Here is a 19368-nt window from a genome sequence, read left to right on the forward strand (position 1 = left end):
CTGTACTCTTAATATTTTTTTCATCAAATATAACATAACAAAAATATTCAATAACGTGCTTTAACCACTAGGCCAGGGATCACCAACTACATTTGTCCAAGGGCCAAAATGTATCCAATAGAAACTATCGCGGGCCAGCGATTTTTATATAGCTGGCCCGCTAGTGGAGCACGCTCAGGTACTGCGGACCGCATAAAGCTTAGCAGACTCTTCACGTTAACGAAGGATCACTTCTATGTAGGGTTGGGAGGGTTACTTTGTAAATGTAATCAGTTACTGAATACTGAATACATGCTCTGAAAGTAATCAGAATACAGTTACAGTTACGTGTCTTAAAAAAGGTATTCAGATTACTTTTAGAATACTTTTGGAATACTTTCTTTTTCCATAACAGATGGGTATGTTTCTGTTTTGGTGAACAGGAGACACTTGTTTTACTGTTTTAATGGCTCATCAAGAACTCAAACACAACATCTTGGTGTCATTCTGGACAAATCCCTCTCATCTGCACCCCACATAAAAAACATCACCCGGAATGCATTCTTTGTACTGTCTTAAAACCTTTCCTTAGAATATGTTATGAATTGTAAGGTGTCCTTGGGTGCTTTGAAAGGCGCCCCTAAATAGAATGAATTATCATTATTATTTATTATCTGAAACGATGTAAAAACTTTTTCCAGTCACTTGCCCCATGCATTCAGCAGCAGCAGGCCATTCACTTTGATTTTATTCCGTTATAAATGTCATCATTTCGACAATAAATAAATGCTACTTAAACTTTATCTTACACATTTTATCTAACCATCTCCGTTTCTAACTTTCAATATATTTTAAGAGATCTCTCTCTCTCATCTGCGTGCGGGGGCGGGGCCTCACAGACACGCTGCATCTCTCTCTCGCTCACAGACATGCTGCAGCGCTGTGCTGTGTGCACACAGTTCTGCCGGAAATGAATATTACATTTTGTGAGGAAACTTTTCCACCAATAATTCCAAATAAGTATTCCAAAATGTATTCACTTCAGGTTTACGAAAGTAACTGTAATCAGATTACTCGTTTTTCAAATGTAACGCCAGCAGTTACAGTTACAGTTAGCCTACTTGATTTTTGTATTCTGATTACGTAACGCCGTTACATGTATTCCGTTACAACCCAACCCTGCTTCTAGGCTACTGTCCCGCAGCTCCAGCCTCTCTGTTGGACTCTGTCGCAGCGGGGCTACTGCTGTGGTCGTGAGGACTGCGGAGCGCACAAAGCAGACTCTTCACAACGAAGGATCACTTCTTCTTCAAGGCAGGGAAGGTTTCGTAGTACGCAGTCTACTGTCCCGCAGCTGCTGCCTCTCTGTTGGACTCCGGTACTGCACTTTACTCACGAGATATTGTAAAAAATGGGTTGGGGGCGAACGCACTAACCACTCCGCCAACGCCACAGTCACCCCCGTCGTGCAGGCCGGATGAGAATGTCTGGCGGGCCGGATTTGGCCCGCGGGCCGCCAGTTGGTCGTCACTGCACTAGGCGGTTGTTGATATATTTATGACCCACGTCACGTATTCAGTTTCGGCGGCAGATCTTCCAGTTTGTCCAGAAGTCTTCTAATCAGGGCTCTATAAATAAAGAACTACGGCAGATGTGTAATGTTTAATGCAGCCGAACCGTGTATTACAATGCCGTTATATGATGACTTTCAAAGAGAAAAGCACACACTCGGAATAAAGCATTATTTTCTTTTTTTTTTAAAATGTTTTCCGATTTCATATCGCTTAAACACCATATCCCAACGTGCATTGCGGCTAAAACATCCAATCACCGAGCTTCAACCATAGCTGAGGCTCTTGGGTAATCAGTTCAGTGGCTGTGTATCAAAATGTCCCGGAAATGTCTGTTTTTCCGGTGACTTTATTTTGAAATTCAGTTCCTGACGGACGGCAAAAAAGCCAGAGATTGTATAATTAAACAAATAAAAACAAGGATAATTGTGTGTTATTGTTGAGTAAATGTCAGTGTGTTATTTAGAAAAGAATAACAAATTAGAAGGAAGAAAATATTTAAAAAATACATATTTCAGTATTCTGAGGCTCTGAGCCCAGAAAATGTTTTTGTGAACCCCACAGCTTCCGGTCTTCCAAGACCCGACCGGACAAAAAGACGTGGTGCAGGCATGAAATATACTACCAATAGAAATTCATTGCTTTTAAAATCGTTCTCTGTGACACGAAAAGAAGGGGAAATCGTGTTGGTTAACACGAATCAATAGGTTATGACTATAACACGAAATGCCGTGAGACTGGGTTGGCAAAACAAAGGCTTCCAATGTTAGTTTTCAACAAGTGTTGACACATTCAAACGGCAGTTTGTGTTGATTTTAACAATCCTGACCTAACTGACCATTCACCAAGATGAAGGTTGTGTCCTTTTCCAGGCAAAATGTGTAAGAAATTGGTAATCTGCTCTATTGTGGCCTAAACTGCAAGAATTAGCATTCCAGGCTAACTAGCTTACTACTTAGATTCAATGTCAAGGATTGCATCATTAACTAACTACTGTATATTAGTTTGTTGGGTAAAGGCTACATTGAAGCCACATTCAGGACCAGCACATCTACTTCTCAGTATTATCTCACTGTGTCAAAGCCGCTCCTGAACGTTATCAAAGTTTAAGCTAACATTAGCTGCCCTAGCTTGCTTTTTGGGAAGGATTACATTCCAGCAACTCCAGCAAACAGTACCCAAGACAGCATTTTATTTACCAAAACATCAGAAAAATCAGAAAATAGTTTTTTCCTGAGCCAACTGAAACATTTTCATGCAACTCATTGAGCTCATTAGCTTTATAGCCTTGTTAAGTATACAGCAAGAGGAAATAGCTAGGGATTTCCAGAAAGCATCAACGCTAGCTAAAATACACAACGCCTGCTGTTGTTTACCTTGATGTGACATTCAAAATCTTTTCTCAAAAAGACAAATAATGATGATAAATCTACAACTGATATCACGTACTGCAAACAGAAAGCCGGTCAATTTAGTACCCACAGTGTAGGACTGGTTTTATTCATTTTGTTCAACTTTTTGTTTTTGTGTGTATTTGTATCTCTGTGTGTGTGTGTGTGTGTGTGTGTGTGTGTGTGTGTGTGTGTGTGTGTGTGTGTGTGTGTGTGTGTGTGTGTGTGTGTGTGTGTGTGTGTGTGTGTGTGTGTGAATTATCACCTCAGACTCATTACAGCAAAACACATCAGAGGCTCTGTAGAATTCTGTATCCAAGTCAGGAATGGCCGGCGCTGGGTTGAATATAGTCTTTACTGTAACAAGAAACCAAACATTTTATTTTCCACACAGTAAATCATTGTAATCTACAGGTCACTTGGGATAACATGCAATCCTTAACAAGTTAAGAAAATAAAACTTTTCTCAGTTATAGCTGTCAGCTTGCTGTTAAATAAGGGATACAATTGTTACAATGTCCATCAGTGACACATTGTACAGTTGTGTGAAGTTTCTTTTCCATTTGCTAAGCTTCAGTGTCAAGATCTGACATTACCTTAATTACACTTTCAATGGGAACAAAGACTAGTGGGCTACCACAGGGAATTGCTTTTGCAGGCATAGCTCAAGTGGGTAAGCTTCTATAAAAAGACACCTTTTAAACGATTAAATTAGCATTCCTTGAAATAAAAAAGAGGGAATGCTGGTGGAAACAGCTTCACATCCAGCAGCTTTTTTTGTGGTACGCAGTAACCCCTGCAGTTATAGGGTAGTGTGTGTCAATATGCTGCATATAACCCCTATATATGTGTGTCAGTGTGTGGGTGAGATGAGTTGTGACCCTTTCTCTGTGTGTTGAGGAGCGCAAGGGAGGGTGAGAGCGAGAGAGAGCAAGAGTGTTTGTCAGAAGTAATCCTCTGTACGTGTTGCACATCACTGTCTTATGCATATTCATGAGCACAGAGCATTAATGCATCTAATACCATGATTCTGTGTATGTGTGAGGATAAGCCCAGCTTGACGAAGCGATTAATTCTGATATCTCTGTGTACAAAATAAAGCCTCATGCAAGTGTGTGTGAGGGAAATGTATGTTCAGCGTTGGTGACATCAAAGTCTGTTGTGCTAAAGTGTGTGCCTAGTTGCTGTGTGTGTGTTTGCGTGGGCACATAAGAGAGCAGCTGCGTGGGTTTGTGCAGGGCTTTGGCCACCTGGCGCTTTGAGGTGGATGCCGGGCTGCTCGCTAAAAGTGGAAATATCGTCTATCTGTTTCCTAACACACACACGCACGCACGCACGCACGCACGCACGCACGCACGCACGCACGCACGCACGCACGCACGCACGCACGCACGCACGCACGCACGCACGCACGCACGCACACACACACACACACACACACACACACACACACACACACACACACACACACACACACACACATATACTGTATGTGTACCCACATGTACTATGGACATGTCACAAGAAAAGGGACACCAGGTTGCTCTTCTTCCCTCTCTCTCTATGTTAACTGTATTCCCCCTCAGTTTCCATCACTTCCGTTTCGAAGTGCGAGATCTCTGAGTGCAATGCCTCTGTTTTTGCATAAAGAAGGAGGGATCTCTGTCGTCTGTTTGAAGGTTTTTATATCAGTTCCCTATCTCCTCTTTTCGCCACAAATGCTTTCCAGGGATCTTTAAAGAATACGTCTGAATTTTTTTACTGTCAATATAAGTAATGCAAAATCAAAACACGTCAGTCTTATAATAGATTTTTAAGGAATGAGTCTTAAAACCCAGATATGAGTCAGCCTTTTTATCCGTCCCGTTCCATGCTACAGTATGTTTTTTTTGTTGGAAATTCAGTAAATATTCCACTTGTAAATGAAACTAAATTATTTTGTGGGATGGAAAAAAAAGCTATTAGAGAACCAACACAATGCTAACTTTAACCAAGCAACATAAAGTAGAATGCTCCGCAGATCCCTTTTCCTCAAGTTTATCTCAAATTTCTTTATAAATGTCGTTATTTTTGAGGACATCTTTTGTATGTTCTCTTTGGTCCAGATGTCAAGCAAACACCGGACCTCAGCAAAAGTCCAAGCCAGTCTTCCACTTATGTTGTTAACCTGTGTCCAAAAATGTCCATGCAGAGTTTTGATTGCCACAATTGCCCAATTACACAGATTTGATTAAAACTGACATAAATGTTGGCTTTCGAAAGCACTTTAAATCAGTTTCTTCTTCTTCTTCTTCTTGTGTTTATTTACAGTATAATAAAAACCCCTCTTCAACTCAAAAGAGGAATTAGTAGTTTTTCTCCTCCACATTTTTCCAATGTTCCTCAGAAGCTCACATGCATAAGTTAACAAAGATGTGAAGCAAAATAAGCCCAACAATCAGACGGGCTGAATATGTGAGCCTAGTTGTGCTATTAATTGTAATACATTATGATAAAGTTTAAATAAATTAAAGTTCTTTGAAGCACTTAACAATGCTATGTAAGCAGGCTATATTGCTCAATCACTTACAGGGCTTTTCATGTACTATTGTCAATAGTTCGCATCTGTAGCCATGGAAAGAACTGGTAGAACAATGTTGTCTTCCATAACATGTTCTTTTGTTGCGAACTGTGGCGTAAAAGCAGCGTTTGCGTCACTTCAGTGCTGATGCATAGGCCCAATGCTCATTAAGTAAACATGCAATAAGACTGCTGAGGATGGAAGCCTATCAATATGCACACAGGGGCAGCTTGTGTTAAATCCCTAATACAACCATGCATAAAGGAATCTGCCTCTCTGATGCCATGAGCTGCTACTGTGGACGTCACTTTTACCTGTGCGTTGGTCTCAGGTTGCATGTTTTGCTTTCCAGGTGTTGGTAAAACAAACTCCAGCACACACACACACACACACAGACATGCTCACAGCTGCTGGGACAGATGTGGTAATACTTGCTTGTGTGCATACTGAGTCACGTCTGGCAGGAGAATGTGTGTGTCATGACTGGGCTTTTTTTTTTTGCATGGAAGTTCAAAGTCTGCTTGCAGATGTGTTGGAAAAGCAACCAGGTCAGCTCGAAGAAGCACAAAAATACAGCAGTGTGTTGCTTTGGTGGATTTTGGGAGGATAGGTGGATGGAAAACAAGAGCAGAGGGAAAAACAGGGTTAGATCCCCTGCACGCTCCTACTTGGAAGCACACACACACACACAAAGTAAATGAGTCATCAGTGAGTGTGTGAAAGGGCTTTAAGAGGCTCTAATTGCATCTGGTGAGAAATATAAAAGCGGCTTCTTGCTCAGACAAGCAAGAGGAAGGGGGGGTTGAAGATGGAAGAGAAAAAAAATAGTGAAACTACACAACTCCTAGCATTTCCTCAGGTCTTAGAAATTAATGTAATTCCATTGACTTCTCAATATTAGATGGAAGTAAATATATAGATACATTTTTATCTCGACTAATTACACGTGAGGAACCTAAACTTTTCTCAACAAGTGTTTTTCGAGAGCTGGCATCCACAGTACGTGTGGCTCGCTGGTGACATTTGCGTAATTTGTGCGACGCTTCACCCCCGCACCATTAAATCCTCGCCGCCAAACCCATTAACACCCATTCCCTCCAGAGAACTCCATTTACGCAAGTCTCTGGTGGAGCAGCATCGACAACAGTGGCATCTTTGCCAAGCGTCTTCGCTCGCCTTGCCTCTCTCCTGGTGCCACATGCAGAGCCTGATCCCATGGTACGGTCGACACTGAGGAAGGGGGGGTTCGGGGGAAAGAGGGTGGCACTCGGCGAGGCCATCTGGGTGTCCCATCTGCAACACGGTTGTGGCTGCGACTGTCGCTCTGGCAGCCTGCAGCGAGTGATTACCAGCGACAGGCCCTGATGACAGGGGCGTGAGGCTCCCCAGACGTATCGAATGACGCGAGGCGTGCTAATAATAGGATGTTGTTAAAGATGATGAGCTCAATAACCTGGTTATCACCAAAAAGGAAGTGAGAGGAAGGGTCTGAAATTGGTTCCGTTTTTTTTATTTAACCTTCAATTAACCCAGTGGTTCTCAAACTTTTTCTGTCAGGCCCCCCCTTTGGAGAAAAAAAAAAGTCGGGCCCCCCCCAACACAAATAGTAAGGCTCAGTGGCGGCGCCAGAGATTTCTTTTAGGGGTGCTGTGGGCATAGGCGGAGTTTGACATTTGCGCTTGGGGGGGCAAACCTTTTTTACTGACGTCACTCAGTACACAGTCCCAACCATTTCGTGCTCACCGCACTGAGTATGATTTTTCCACATACGAACACAACTCGTTCCGTCATGCACGCCTCATGCCCGCCGTACACACACACTCATATGGAAGGGGCGGTCTCTCCCCCCAACAACAGTGCATTACATAACTGTAAAAAACGTATCAAAACTGTGCATATCTTATACTTATTTGATAACTACTATATCCCTTGGTGTCCTACCTTAGTTCAGAAGTAGACGCCGTTTTTTACGTTCCGCATATACGTCCACTATCCCCTCAGGTGACAGCTGTGCGGTTATGTCGTCCTCAATGTGAAGAACCGCAAGTGAGGAAAATCTTCTTCCTCTCATCGTTGACCGCAGCCAGTTCCGAATTCTCCTCATTGCAGAAAAACTTCTCTCAGAGGTGGCAGATCCGATAGGCAGAGTCAGTGCCAACTGGAGCATCTTGTATAGATTTGGATAGCTCTCCTTTTTAACAGTCTTTCGGAGATGCTCAAGTGCAACAGGTGCGACAGCAGAGGCTTTAACAAGGTCCATCTCTGATCCAAGAAGGAGAGGGTGAATTTTGAGCAGCTGTGCGTATTTTTGTACGAGAGGTTCAATTCCTTTTTTCTCACATTTAAACACTGCTCCACATGCTCGTGCCAGCTCTATGGACTCTCCCGTGAATCGTCTGTCTAGTTCGTTGATGAGGGTGTCCAGCACAGGGAGATTGAGGTGCTGCTGATATCCAGCTGTATCACTCTGTGACATTTGTGCGCCACTTTCATCAGTTTCTCTTTGGCCCAAAGTAGTTGTAACCAGGAAACTGTCGAGGGAGGTCGGGGGTTTTGTAACCCGTTTTCTTTTGGGTGCAAGGGGACCCGGAGTCTGACACTCAACATCTGCATCCCTAGGTACTAGCACGTTGTTGTCCCGGCAGAACTGTTTCACTGATCCCCACATATTGCTCCACGTATCTGCTTGTCTCTGAGATTTGAAGTGCGCCTTCAGGTTGTCGGTAAGCGCTGCAGCTTCGGAGAGTGTGCTGCTGGAGGACTGTAGGGCCTTGTGCGTAACATGAATCACACGCAGTATGTCTTCCAATACAATAACACATGTAATGAAAGACATTCTGGTCATGTGGGCATAAAGGCCACTGGCCTCCACAGACCACTTGTCTCCCTCGTCACTCATTTCTCTCAGGCACCCTATAATTGCAGAGTAGTGAGTTTTAACGGAATTCACAGATCGCCACTTGTACGCCCATCTTGTCTCACTTGGCTGTATTATTTCAGTTTGTTTCAGATTCAGTGATTTCTGCATTTCAATGAATCGATGATGGTTTGACGGCTCTGCAAATACAGAGTAGAGTTTGTCAATGACGTTCAGGAATGTTTTCACGCTGCGGTTGACAGCACAACACTCCACAAGCACCAGATTTAGTTTGTGTGCCATGCAGTGCACGTACACTGCGTATGGGTGGGTCTCTTTGATGCGCTGCTGCACACCAGAAACGTGACCAGACATGACGGAGGCACCATCGTAACTCTGGGCAACAATTGGGATATGTTTCAGTCCACACATCTCAAGTCCTTTGTTTATTGCTTCCACAATCCCAGCCGCGTTGCGAGATGCTGAGCAATCAATAAAACACAAAAAATGCTCCTTGATTTCAAGCTGCTCTGCATATCTGATACATACTGATAATTGTTCCGTTTTGCAAGACCTGGCCTCATCTGCAATTATAGAAAAAAATCCAGTATCCTGCACTTTCTCTTCAATTTCTGCACGAACTAAGTTAGAGCATATGTCAATGACTTCGTTCTGGAAATCCGGGCTAGTAGCATTGAAATAGTTGGACTGCATGTTTTTAAAAGCAGAATCATACTTGGAGAAAAATCCACAAACCTCAAGAAAATTCCCACGCGACTCTGACTCGCTTCCCTCCTGATGCCCACGAAAAGGCAATCAGAGTTTGGACAACAGCCTCACAATATCAACAATTTTGCACAAATAAGATCTGTTCTTCTCAACAGAATCTTTGTGGCTTCGGGAAAGTTTCGCTGCAATAGATCCAGAAGATGCAGTCACTTTATAGTTATCCCATTTAACCATGCAGTTCAGATGGGCCTGGGATTGTGCATGTTTCTCCAGTTTGCTGCTTAGTTTTTTCCAGTCACTCAGGCCCTTTCTAAAGGAATCCTCCACACCGCTGTCAGTCTGGAAGTGGCGGCATGAAAAACAGAAGACGGCATCAATTCGTACTGAATATTCCAGCCAGGGATATTTCTTGTAATAGTACGTGGAAAATGATCGTTTCGTTTTCCCAAACATTTTTGAGGGGAAATCGGATAAAGTAGGCTGCTTGGGACAGCTGTGCTTTTCCCCAAGATCATCATGACCCACTGACGGCCCCGGTGCCGGTGGTCTCCCTGCTGTGGGGTTAATGTTAGCTGGTCCTGCTAATCCAGAGCTCTCCGCTGTGGGGCTAACGTTAGCTAATCCAGAGCTGCTCATTTGCGTGTCTGCCACTTGACATTGTGACGGCTGCTGGTTGGTAAAGTTAGGCTCAGTCGGTGGCTCTTCTGTTGTTGAAGCTGAAGACGAAATTGGACGTTTTAAAAATCGCCGAATATCCATTACTGCTAATACAATAGCTGAATCACTTGGATACAAAAAAAGCGAGGGAACTTTTGTCTTTAACCTCACACGTCACACACACACACACACACACACGTCACAACCCTTTATATATACAGTCTATGGTCACAACATGCGACTGCTCAAAAATGAAATTATTTCAAACAAAACATGATATTATTCAGATTTGTATTGTAACAATCATTTTATTACATCTATTAAAATATTTATATATACAAAATATTTGTATTGGAACAGTTTTAGACTTAGTAATGCTATAACATATTTCAGCCACCAGGGGGGGCAATGCCCCCCCTGCCCCCCCGCAAAATCCGCCTATGGCTGTGGGGTAGCTTGACGTTTCATAGAGGGTGCTCAAACATTTAGAGTTTCCCATTAATGTACCGGTCGTTACAGTGGAGTTTTCTACTGCAACAATCCCCACGCATATACACAGTGTACCCGCGACTGTTACAATGAAGGCTCGATAATCAGCTCACGGAATATAGGTGTAAGCAGGGGTCAAGTGCTATTTTCACAAGTGGTGTGTGGACCTTACATAGGGGGGTCCGGGGGCAAGCTCCCCCCCCGGGAAGATTCATTTTTAAATATTGAAGTTAAATACATCAATCTGGTGCAGATTGAGAGCAAAATGAATAGATCTATGGATACATCTCTCAACACCCATATGAAACAGAACTGTAAACAGATTTACTTTTTCTTTATGGATATTTTAAAAATCACCCTTTTAAACTTTATTCTTGTTTTACTGTCATATAGTATTTCATACCTGTTTTTCATTTATTCTCTTGTTTTTTTATAACTATAATGATCATATAAACGTGTGCCTCGGAATTAATTGTGTTGAGACCCACTGAGATAACACTCAGAGAGTCCTTTAGTTCACTGAGTCTCTCAGTCTGACAGGAGAGGACTCTCCTCCACTTTGTTGTTGAAAAAACTCCTTATATCCGTTAGCATAGCTCGCTAGCACCAGATGCTAATAACAACGATCTCCGGTACCGGTGCGCTATCTCTCCCTCGCGCACACAAAATGGCTCGTTCCACACACACCATTTTTCCTCCTGGTCTCTCGCGCCCCACCTGGCATTCGTCTGCTCCCCCGCGCCCCCCACTTTGAGAACCACTGATTTAACCAGATAAAAAAGCATTGAGATAACATCTCATTTACAATGCTGACCTGGCCAAGAAGGCAGCAACGTTACACATAACACAAACATATAAAATATAGAGAGCATAACTAAGAAAACAAAAGACGAAAAAGCTGGTGGTAAGGACTTCAGACAACTTCAATTTAAAACATGCTATTGAGACAAGTGCCCTCAGTTTTAGGCTTGATTGAAGGTCATTCCAAGACCAAGGAACATAATAAAAAGACTCCTTTTTCCAGCCTTAGTCCGCACAGCGGGTACCTGGAAACGTATCAAGGCACTGGATCTGAGGTTGTAAGCGTCACAAACTGGGGCAAATCTGGCACATATGTAGAGTGGAAGCTTACCTAAAATGGCTTTATACATTCATAAAAACCAATGCTGTATCCTACGCATAGTAAGTGAGGACCATCCATTTAGGCTATACAGTTTGCAATGATGAGTCCTATAGGGTGCATTTGATATATATCGCAGTGCAGCATGGTAGAGTGGGTCAAGTTTGGCCAAGACAGTGGGACAGGCAAATCTATCAATGGTATCACCGTAGTCCAGCTGGGACAGGAATAAGCCAGACACCAACCTTTTACGGGATGAAGTTGAAAAACAACATTTAAGTCTGAAAAGGAAGCCAAGAGTGAATTTCTATTTCTTTGTTAGAACTTCAATGTGATGTTTAAAGTTTAGATTTCTGTCCAACCAAAAGCCAAGATATTTGTAGGTATCGACAAACTCAACAGAGACATCAAGGGTGTCAATGGAGAGGCAAGAGGACACTGACTTGGGAGAAAAAAGCATTGCTTTGGTTTTCTTACTGTTCAATAGCAGTTTGGAATCAAGAAGTGCATGCTGCAGCCTGATAAAATCAGATTTTAAATTGGAAACGGCCATATCCAGAGAAGGAGCACATGAATATACAACAGTGTAATTGTGAGGGAATAATTCTGTCTTTACTCCTAAATATTTAACCTTTCTGTCTGTTGACGTTTACAACCAACCCTAAGTCTGTTATCTGTCTTAAGGAATGGGAAGTCTCAACTATTGTTGACATTATCAGTTTTATGACCGGTCAACTCTCGTTCACAGAGCCTAAGAGTCAGATAAGTGATTCAGTGTCTCCAGGTGTTAACGCCCCAATATGTTGTTTACTCTCTGTAAACTAATTAAAAGGTCTATCGAGAGAGAGGCTGATCAGAATTGACATGACAACCCACCCGTGCAGTCAGAACCTTTTGCTGCTGTGACTTGTTATATGAATTCTCCGTTTGACTTGTAATAAACATAATTGTTTGACATCAAAGCTCCAACTCTCCTCGTGTCTCTCTGAGTCCTGACTCTCCATTGCTGCAGAAGTTTCCCTTACAGTAATCAGCATACATTGTCAGGATTCTCATGTTATGTCACGGTTGTAGTTTTTTATGTCTGGTTATGGGTGTTTTCCTCCTTGTATGTTGTCTGGTCCTTCTTCCTGTGTTTTTTCCCTGTCGTTAGTTTCCCTGGTGTGTCTAATTGTCTGATTGTGTTCACCTGTCGCCCTTGTGTTTCTCCTCCCCTGCCCGGCTGTTTCTCGTCTTGTAATTACCCCTCTCTGTATTTAGTCTTGTCTCTTCCTGTGTTCAGTGTTGGTTCGTCTTTTGTTTCTGACTGAGTTCACCGGTGAGTGTTCTGTTTTGCCCTAGTATTTTTCGTTATCCTTGAAATAAAGGCCTTTTCAGCGTTATCTGCATTTGGGTCCTGCTTGCTTCACTCACCGTAACAGTACGAACCAACCACAAATGGACTCAGCAGATTCAGCTTTTTTGATGCTACAGGCGGAACGTCTTGGGTACTCTCTGGAGTACATTTTTTATACATGGTATGATGCCTTATCTATACGGGGTAGAGTGGCTGCTTTGAAGGAGGCACGCCAGGAGGTTGCTCGCAAGCCCTGGCTCAGGAGTTTGTTGCCTGAGTGGCTACAACTTTTTACCAGTAGTCCTGGAAACTTTTCTCAAGCCTCTAACCCTTTCCTGGGATCCGACTACAATCCTGGTGGAGGTCCACGGTGTCTCCAAAGGGCATCTAGGAGACGCAGGGCCAGGATTCCAGCCCGTGCCCCAGCAGCCATGGTTCCAGCCCCGGTTCTGGTCCCAGCAGCCATGGTTCCGGCCCCAGTTCTGGCCCCAGCAGCCATGGTTTCAGCCCCGGTTCTTGTCCCAACAGCCATGGTTCCGGCCCCAGTTCTGGCCCCAGCAGCCATGGTTCCAGACCCAGTTCTGGCCCCAGCAGCCATGGTTCCGGCCCCAGTTCTGGCCCCAGCTGCCATGGTTTCAGCCCCAGTTCTGGTCCCAACAGCCATGGTTCCGGCCCCAGTTCTGGCCCCAGCAGCCATGGTTCCAGACCCAGTTCTGGCCCCAGCAGCCATGGTTCCGGCCCCCGTTCTGGCCCCAGCTGCCATAGTCCCCTCCTCTAGTCCCTCCTCTAGTCCCTCCTCTAGTCCCTCCTCTAGTCCCAACTCTGGTCCCTACTCAAGTCCCTACTCAAGTCCCAACTCAAGTCCCTTCTGAAGTGCCGTTGGAGGTTCCGCTGGGGGTCCTGCGAACTCCATGTTCTGTCCCGTTGGGGGTCCCGCCGACTACTCTTCTGCCGGGGGTCCTGCCAACCCTATCTCCTGTGCCATTGGAGGTTCCGTTGGGGATCCTGCCAGCTCCATGTCCAGTCCCGTTGGAGGTCCCGCTGACTACTCTCCTGCCGGGGGTCCTGCCAATCCTATGTCCTGTTCCTCTGGGGGTCCCGCCGACAACTCTTCTGCCGGGAGTCCTGCCAACCCCTAGTCCTGTTCCGTTGGGAGGCCGCGCCATCACCTGTCTCGCCGGGGGTCCTGCCAACTCCTGGTCCTCTTCCGTGGGGGATCCTGCCGAAGCCTGCCCCACCGACACCGGGTCCTGCCCGGCCTCCGGAGCTGTCTGGTCTTCGCCCTCGAGCCCGGCCCCCTGAGAGCCGTGGTCTTCGCCCTCTAGCCCGGCCCCCTGAGAACCGCGGTCTTCGCCCTTGAGCCCGGCCCCCTGAGAGCCCGGCCCCCTGAGAGCCGTGGTCTTCGCCCTCGAGCCCGGCCCCCTGAGTGCCGCAGTCTTCCCCCTCGGGCCCGGCCCCCTGACTCTTCCTGCCGCGGTCCTCGCCCTCGGGCCCGGCCCCCTGACTCTTCCTGCCGCTGCCTTCACTCTCATGCTCGGCCCCCTGAGTTCGCCCACTGTGGCCTTCGCACCACCATGGACTCTGCCTTGCCCCCGGGCCGTCCGCCCAAGACCCCCACCTTGGACTCAGCCTTGCCCCCGGGCCGTCCGCCCGAGTCCCCCAACTTGGACTCTGCCTTGCCCCCGGGCCGTCCGCCCGAGTCCCCCTTCTCGGCTTCTGCCTTGCCCCCGGGCCGTCCGCCCGAGATCCCTTCCGGGTCCTCCGCTGTGCTCCTGGGCTGTCAGCCCAAAACCCGTCCTCCAGACCCCCTCCACCCACCCTGGTGGCCCAGCGTTATCTGCATTTGGGTCCTGCTTGCTTCACTTACCGTAACATACATATTAAAGGTAGAAAATTGCATTTGATTACAAATATTGTTTACATATAATAAAAAGAGCAAGGGCCCCAAAATAGAGCCCTGTGGAACTCCCTTCTCCAAGGTGACAGGGTCAGAGACAGTACTACCCAACCTGAAGCATTGAGTATGGTCGGTTAGATAACTCTGAAACCAGCAAATGGCATTATGACCGAAACGAGATACCAACATAACATTAGACATAATGTGGTGATCTACAGTGTCAAATGCTTTGGCTAGGTCAATAAACAATGCAACACAAACAGATTTTTTACCCAAAGCAGCCTTAATATGGTCTAAGACTTTTAGACTGGCAGTCACAGTGCTGTGCTTTGATCTGAATCCAGATTGCATAGGGTTAAGGATGTTGTGTGAATTAAAAAAGTTTTAACTGAGTGGAAACTAGGGACTCAAGAATCTTCGATAACACAAAGATTTGAGGTAGGACGATAGTTATTCAACTCAGTGGTATCACCAGCTTTCAAGAGGAGCGATACCATTTACCGTTTACGCAGGACAACAATTAATCAATTGGCAATATCCGTAGAGAATAGGAGTGTAACGGTATCCGTATTTGTCCCGAACCGTCAAGGTTCGGCACATGCAGTCACACGACGAATACGCCTTTTTTTTTATGAGTGGGAAAAAAGTCTGTCACTCAGGGCAGTATCCATAACACTGTAGAGTGGCGGAGTCACGCCCATCTACTTCCGGTCCATGGGACCTTATTTCGGAAAAAGTATTTATTGAAGTCAATGGAGAGAGAAAACGTATCTTTCGATCCCGTTTGAATTGTGCCACGAATTACACTTATGATGTTTGTCAATCTTAAAAAATCATTTCCATGTCAAAAAAGTCACAGTTTGTCGTAAAACTGTTGAAATATGAGACTATGAAAAATACGCAACTAGAAAGACTACAAATCCCAGTCGCGTAAGTGATGTCACAATTGTTTTCCTCCGTTAAATATAAGAGATAGCTAAGATAACTTTAACAAGATGCCCGTGTGCTTAGTACCAGTTTGCTATCATACCAGCAATGGGTCTTGCTCGTTCTTTCGCTTCCCGTCTGATGAAAGGAACAGGAGTGGCTGGATCAAGTTAGCTACCTAGCTAGTAGCAAGCACGTTAGTTAGCATTACAGCCTTAGCCTTGTCATTTGTATTAGCCTTAACATGAAGTAACATTAAGTAACCCAAAATGTTAAACAGTAAGAGTAGTAGTCATATTTCGTGAACCCTTTGAAGAGTACTGTCACACCGGTGTGATCATTCTATAATACACCATTAGCCCGGGGGAGAAATGCCAGCGCTAACGCTACATTAGCATCGGCAATCTTTTTCTACCTCATGCTATCTGCACAAATGGTTGACATTAAAAAGACCAGGCAGTTCAGAGAGAATCAAAGGAAGGCAGGCAGCTTTGCATGACATTCTTCTGGACGTATTGATAGTGAGGGTAGTCAATCCCTTGTTTAGCAAGACAGTAGTGACGGCCATCTTGGTGACGTGTGTTGTTTTGGGAGAGCAGAGATGTAGTTCATTCAGCGTTTCACACAAAAAAATATTACTTCACAGTTTTACGACACATTTTTTTTTTTTGACAGGCAAAATTATCTTTTAAATTGACAAACATCATATGTGTAATTCGTGGCACAATTCAAACGGGATCGAAAGATAATCTTTCTCTCTCCATTGACTTCAATACATAATCTTTCCGAAATACGGTCCCATGGAGGTCCACCGGAAGGGGAGGGACTCCGCCACTCTATATATAACCCAGGGGGCGGTATTGCGCCTAAAAGCTGTTTGCCAGCCGCTCTTAAACAACAAATGAAGAACAAGAAGAAAATACAGCAAAACGAACAAAATACAAGAAGAAAAGTTAGTATGGCGATTTCAGATAACACACAGGAGCTAGAAGAGAAGACCCATCTGCTTCTTTTAAATCAGCTGTGTGGGAACATTTCGGGTTCCCTGTGGACTACAATAAGTGCGAGAGGTGGAACCATTAATTCTGTGAACCGTTACACCCCTAGTACAGACATGGTGTTTTATGTGGAATGTGAGCTGCAGTGACCTAACAAACACTCGTGAACAAATATTATCATCTTCGAGTCAGTGGGAAGAATTTGTCTTAAAGCAGCCCTATAATGCTCTTTTTCAGGTCTCATGTTTGTATTTTTACTTTCTTTAATGTTCAAAAACATCTTTATTTTTCTCATACTGCCTGTGCTGCAGCACCTACAGTATTTTCACCCTCTGTCTGAAACCATAGTCTGATTGGTTAGCTGGCCAGCTCTGTTGTGATTGGTGTGGTGAATTGCTTTGAGATGTCTTGACCCTTGGCCAAACACAGACAATGTGCTAGAGCGCTAGCCAGTAGAAGCGCGAGTGTCACAAAGTGATGTGACAAGTACACAAAGGAGTCCAATGAAGGCACTTCAGGCAGGGGGGGGGGGGGGGGGGGAAGTGTGTGGGAGGTATACATGCACAAAAACCTGTAAAACACACTACAGGGAAAACCCGAAAACGCATAATATGGCCCCTATAAGAATGTTCATCCTGGCAACTGAGCAACCTGCACATGAGCTGTGGACACACCATCATGTAAAGCACAAATACACTCACTGACCTTTGTTCTGCTGAGCCATGCATAGCGCCTGCAAGGACGTCTGAGGGCTGATCTCCAGCTGGCACACCAGGACCTTTGCATGACTGATGGCTGGAAGAGCTCTGTGCAGCTCCTCACTGCCCAGCAGCATGTTGGCACCAGCCACGATCACAATGGCATTATCACCTGCCCGCGGACACCAAAAGAGACGTGTGAGGAAACAACAGCCACCGTGTGATGACTTTGACAACCCATGGGAACTCTCAACCCTATAAATAGGGCTAAATACGGGATGTGTGATGTAAGAAACTGTGGGGGCTTACTGTACTTTTCATGTTTTCACACTATTTACAGTATGTGTGAGGGCAATATACAGTAGCAACTGACCTTGGTATAAAAAGTGAACATTTTCAGTGTCAACTAGGACATTAATAGTCAAGTTTCCCTCAAAATTGTCATGCCTTACATACTTTTTTTCAAAGATTTTTTAGGGCATCCGGTGCCTTAATTATAGAGACAGAGTTTAAATGGGGATGACAGGCAGGCAAATGCTTCCCAGCCGGATTCACACCCCCGGGTCCTCCGCTTAGGGACCAAGCCCCCGGTACATGGGCTGCTACAGTAACTCTACCAATTGAGCTATGCGCTGGTCCACGCCATAATATACCTATTTTCATTGTTATCACATTGTAACCTTTCAAATACTTCAAATAAACACTTACGTTTTGTCGTGCATTTGTGTGTTGTTCTTCTTGCTTTGTCTTTCACCGCTTAAGGAAAATGCTTAACACATTTGACTAAATTGACGCTTTCAAACTAATGCAGCAAGGCATGTGGACAAGAATTTAGATGATTCTTTTTTTTTTTTTTTAAATCAATCTCTTGTATAACACATTTCAGTTGGACTTATTTTTTCTTTAAAATCACTGCATTCAAACACCTAATTCCATGTTAAATTGTAGAAAAAGGGATCCAAATCCAAGACTGCATCCATATAACATAGGATTATATCTAAATGTGTAAAAGTGTATTTGCAAAATGACACAAATTACTCTCCATGGAGAAAGTCTTGGATTGTTGTAGATTGGAACCTGTGTGTGTGTGTGTGTGTGTGTGTGTGCGTGTGTGTGTGTGTGTGTGTGTGTGTGTGTGTGTGTGTGTGTGTGTGTGTGTGTGTGTGTGTGTGTGTGTGTGTGTGTGTGTGTGTGTGTGTTTTAGTCAGTCCAACTCTTGTGTGTCAAAGGCGCCACTAAATGCATTGGCGTACAGCTTGTGTGAAGGTGTTTGTGTAGTAGTAAGAAAGAGTTTGCTGGTAGCAAGCATACACTCGTGGTTGAGCCTGTACAGTATAAGGCCATTTCTACAACTGAAAGAGTGTTTGGGATCTCAGGAGGATGCCATCAGCTAGTGGCAAAAGAAAAGCATTTACCTGCATCGTTTACAATGATTGAGGCAGCTCCTGTGGCTGCATCAGATGCTTGCCCGACAAAGTCTGAGACAGAGGGAAAATACGAAAGGTGAATAACAGAGTTTGAAAGCATCCATTATTTGTGTTTCATAAAACACACTTGTCACCATAGTAACTTCTATAATTGCTTGTAATTCCTTTGGTTCTGTCTATGAAGAGACAGGCCACAAACATCTGGAGTCTGATATGAGCAAATTTTGAAAAGCAACTTTATTTTAAACAAATTCCAATTGGTTACCCACCATTGGACATAATGATTGAGAAATCTCCCAGTAAATCCAAAAGCATGAGCAACTAAACAGAAATGACAAAATACATGCAAAAAATGTAATCGCTCTGACCGTGAACTTCTTACCATGCAACAATGGCAACCAATTTGGCATGCAGTAATGCAAGAAAAAAAACGTACCTGTGTTTACACCATAGTCTTTGAAATTCTGAATGTAATTGTCTCCAAAGAAGTCTTTACCAACCTAGAAAGATGGAAAGCAAAACGATTTCAACAAAGAGAGTGTCAAGCGGGGTCAGACTTGGTTAGCGGCAACTTTTGAAAAGTGGTATAGTCAAACCTCAGTTGGGTTGGATTTTCGTGTGCCCTGCCAGCATACTGGCATGGTGCCGCCGCCGAAAATGTGTAAAAACTAACACACAAAGTCAAGAAATGCACACACGCGAAAACACACGACCAGCTGCGCCAAGCCTCGA

The 19368-nt window shown here is 44.5% G+C and overlaps 1 protein-coding gene across 2 annotated transcripts in view; it reads right to left on the reverse strand.

Moving 5' to 3' along the window:
• The window catches only part of rbks (ribokinase), a 49669-nt gene that overhangs the window by 17401 nt on the left and 12900 nt on the right, over window positions 1-19368 (reverse strand). For both annotated transcript variants that reach the window (XM_079640313.1, XM_079640314.1), the window contains exons 4-7: window positions 19073-19136; window positions 18625-18687; window positions 17217-17381; window positions 3207-3298 (exon numbers count right to left, since the gene is read on the reverse strand). In XM_079640313.1, coding sequence (XP_079496439.1) covers window positions 3207-3298; window positions 17217-17381; window positions 18625-18687; window positions 19073-19136 — 384 coding nt within the window. The remainder of the gene's footprint in view (window positions 1-3206; window positions 3299-17216; window positions 17382-18624; window positions 18688-19072; window positions 19137-19368) is intronic.

The sequence above is a fragment of the Notothenia rossii genome, assembly GCF_949606895.1.
Source record: "Notothenia rossii genome assembly, chromosome: 7".
NCBI lineage: Eukaryota > Metazoa > Chordata > Actinopteri > Perciformes > Nototheniidae > Notothenia > Notothenia rossii.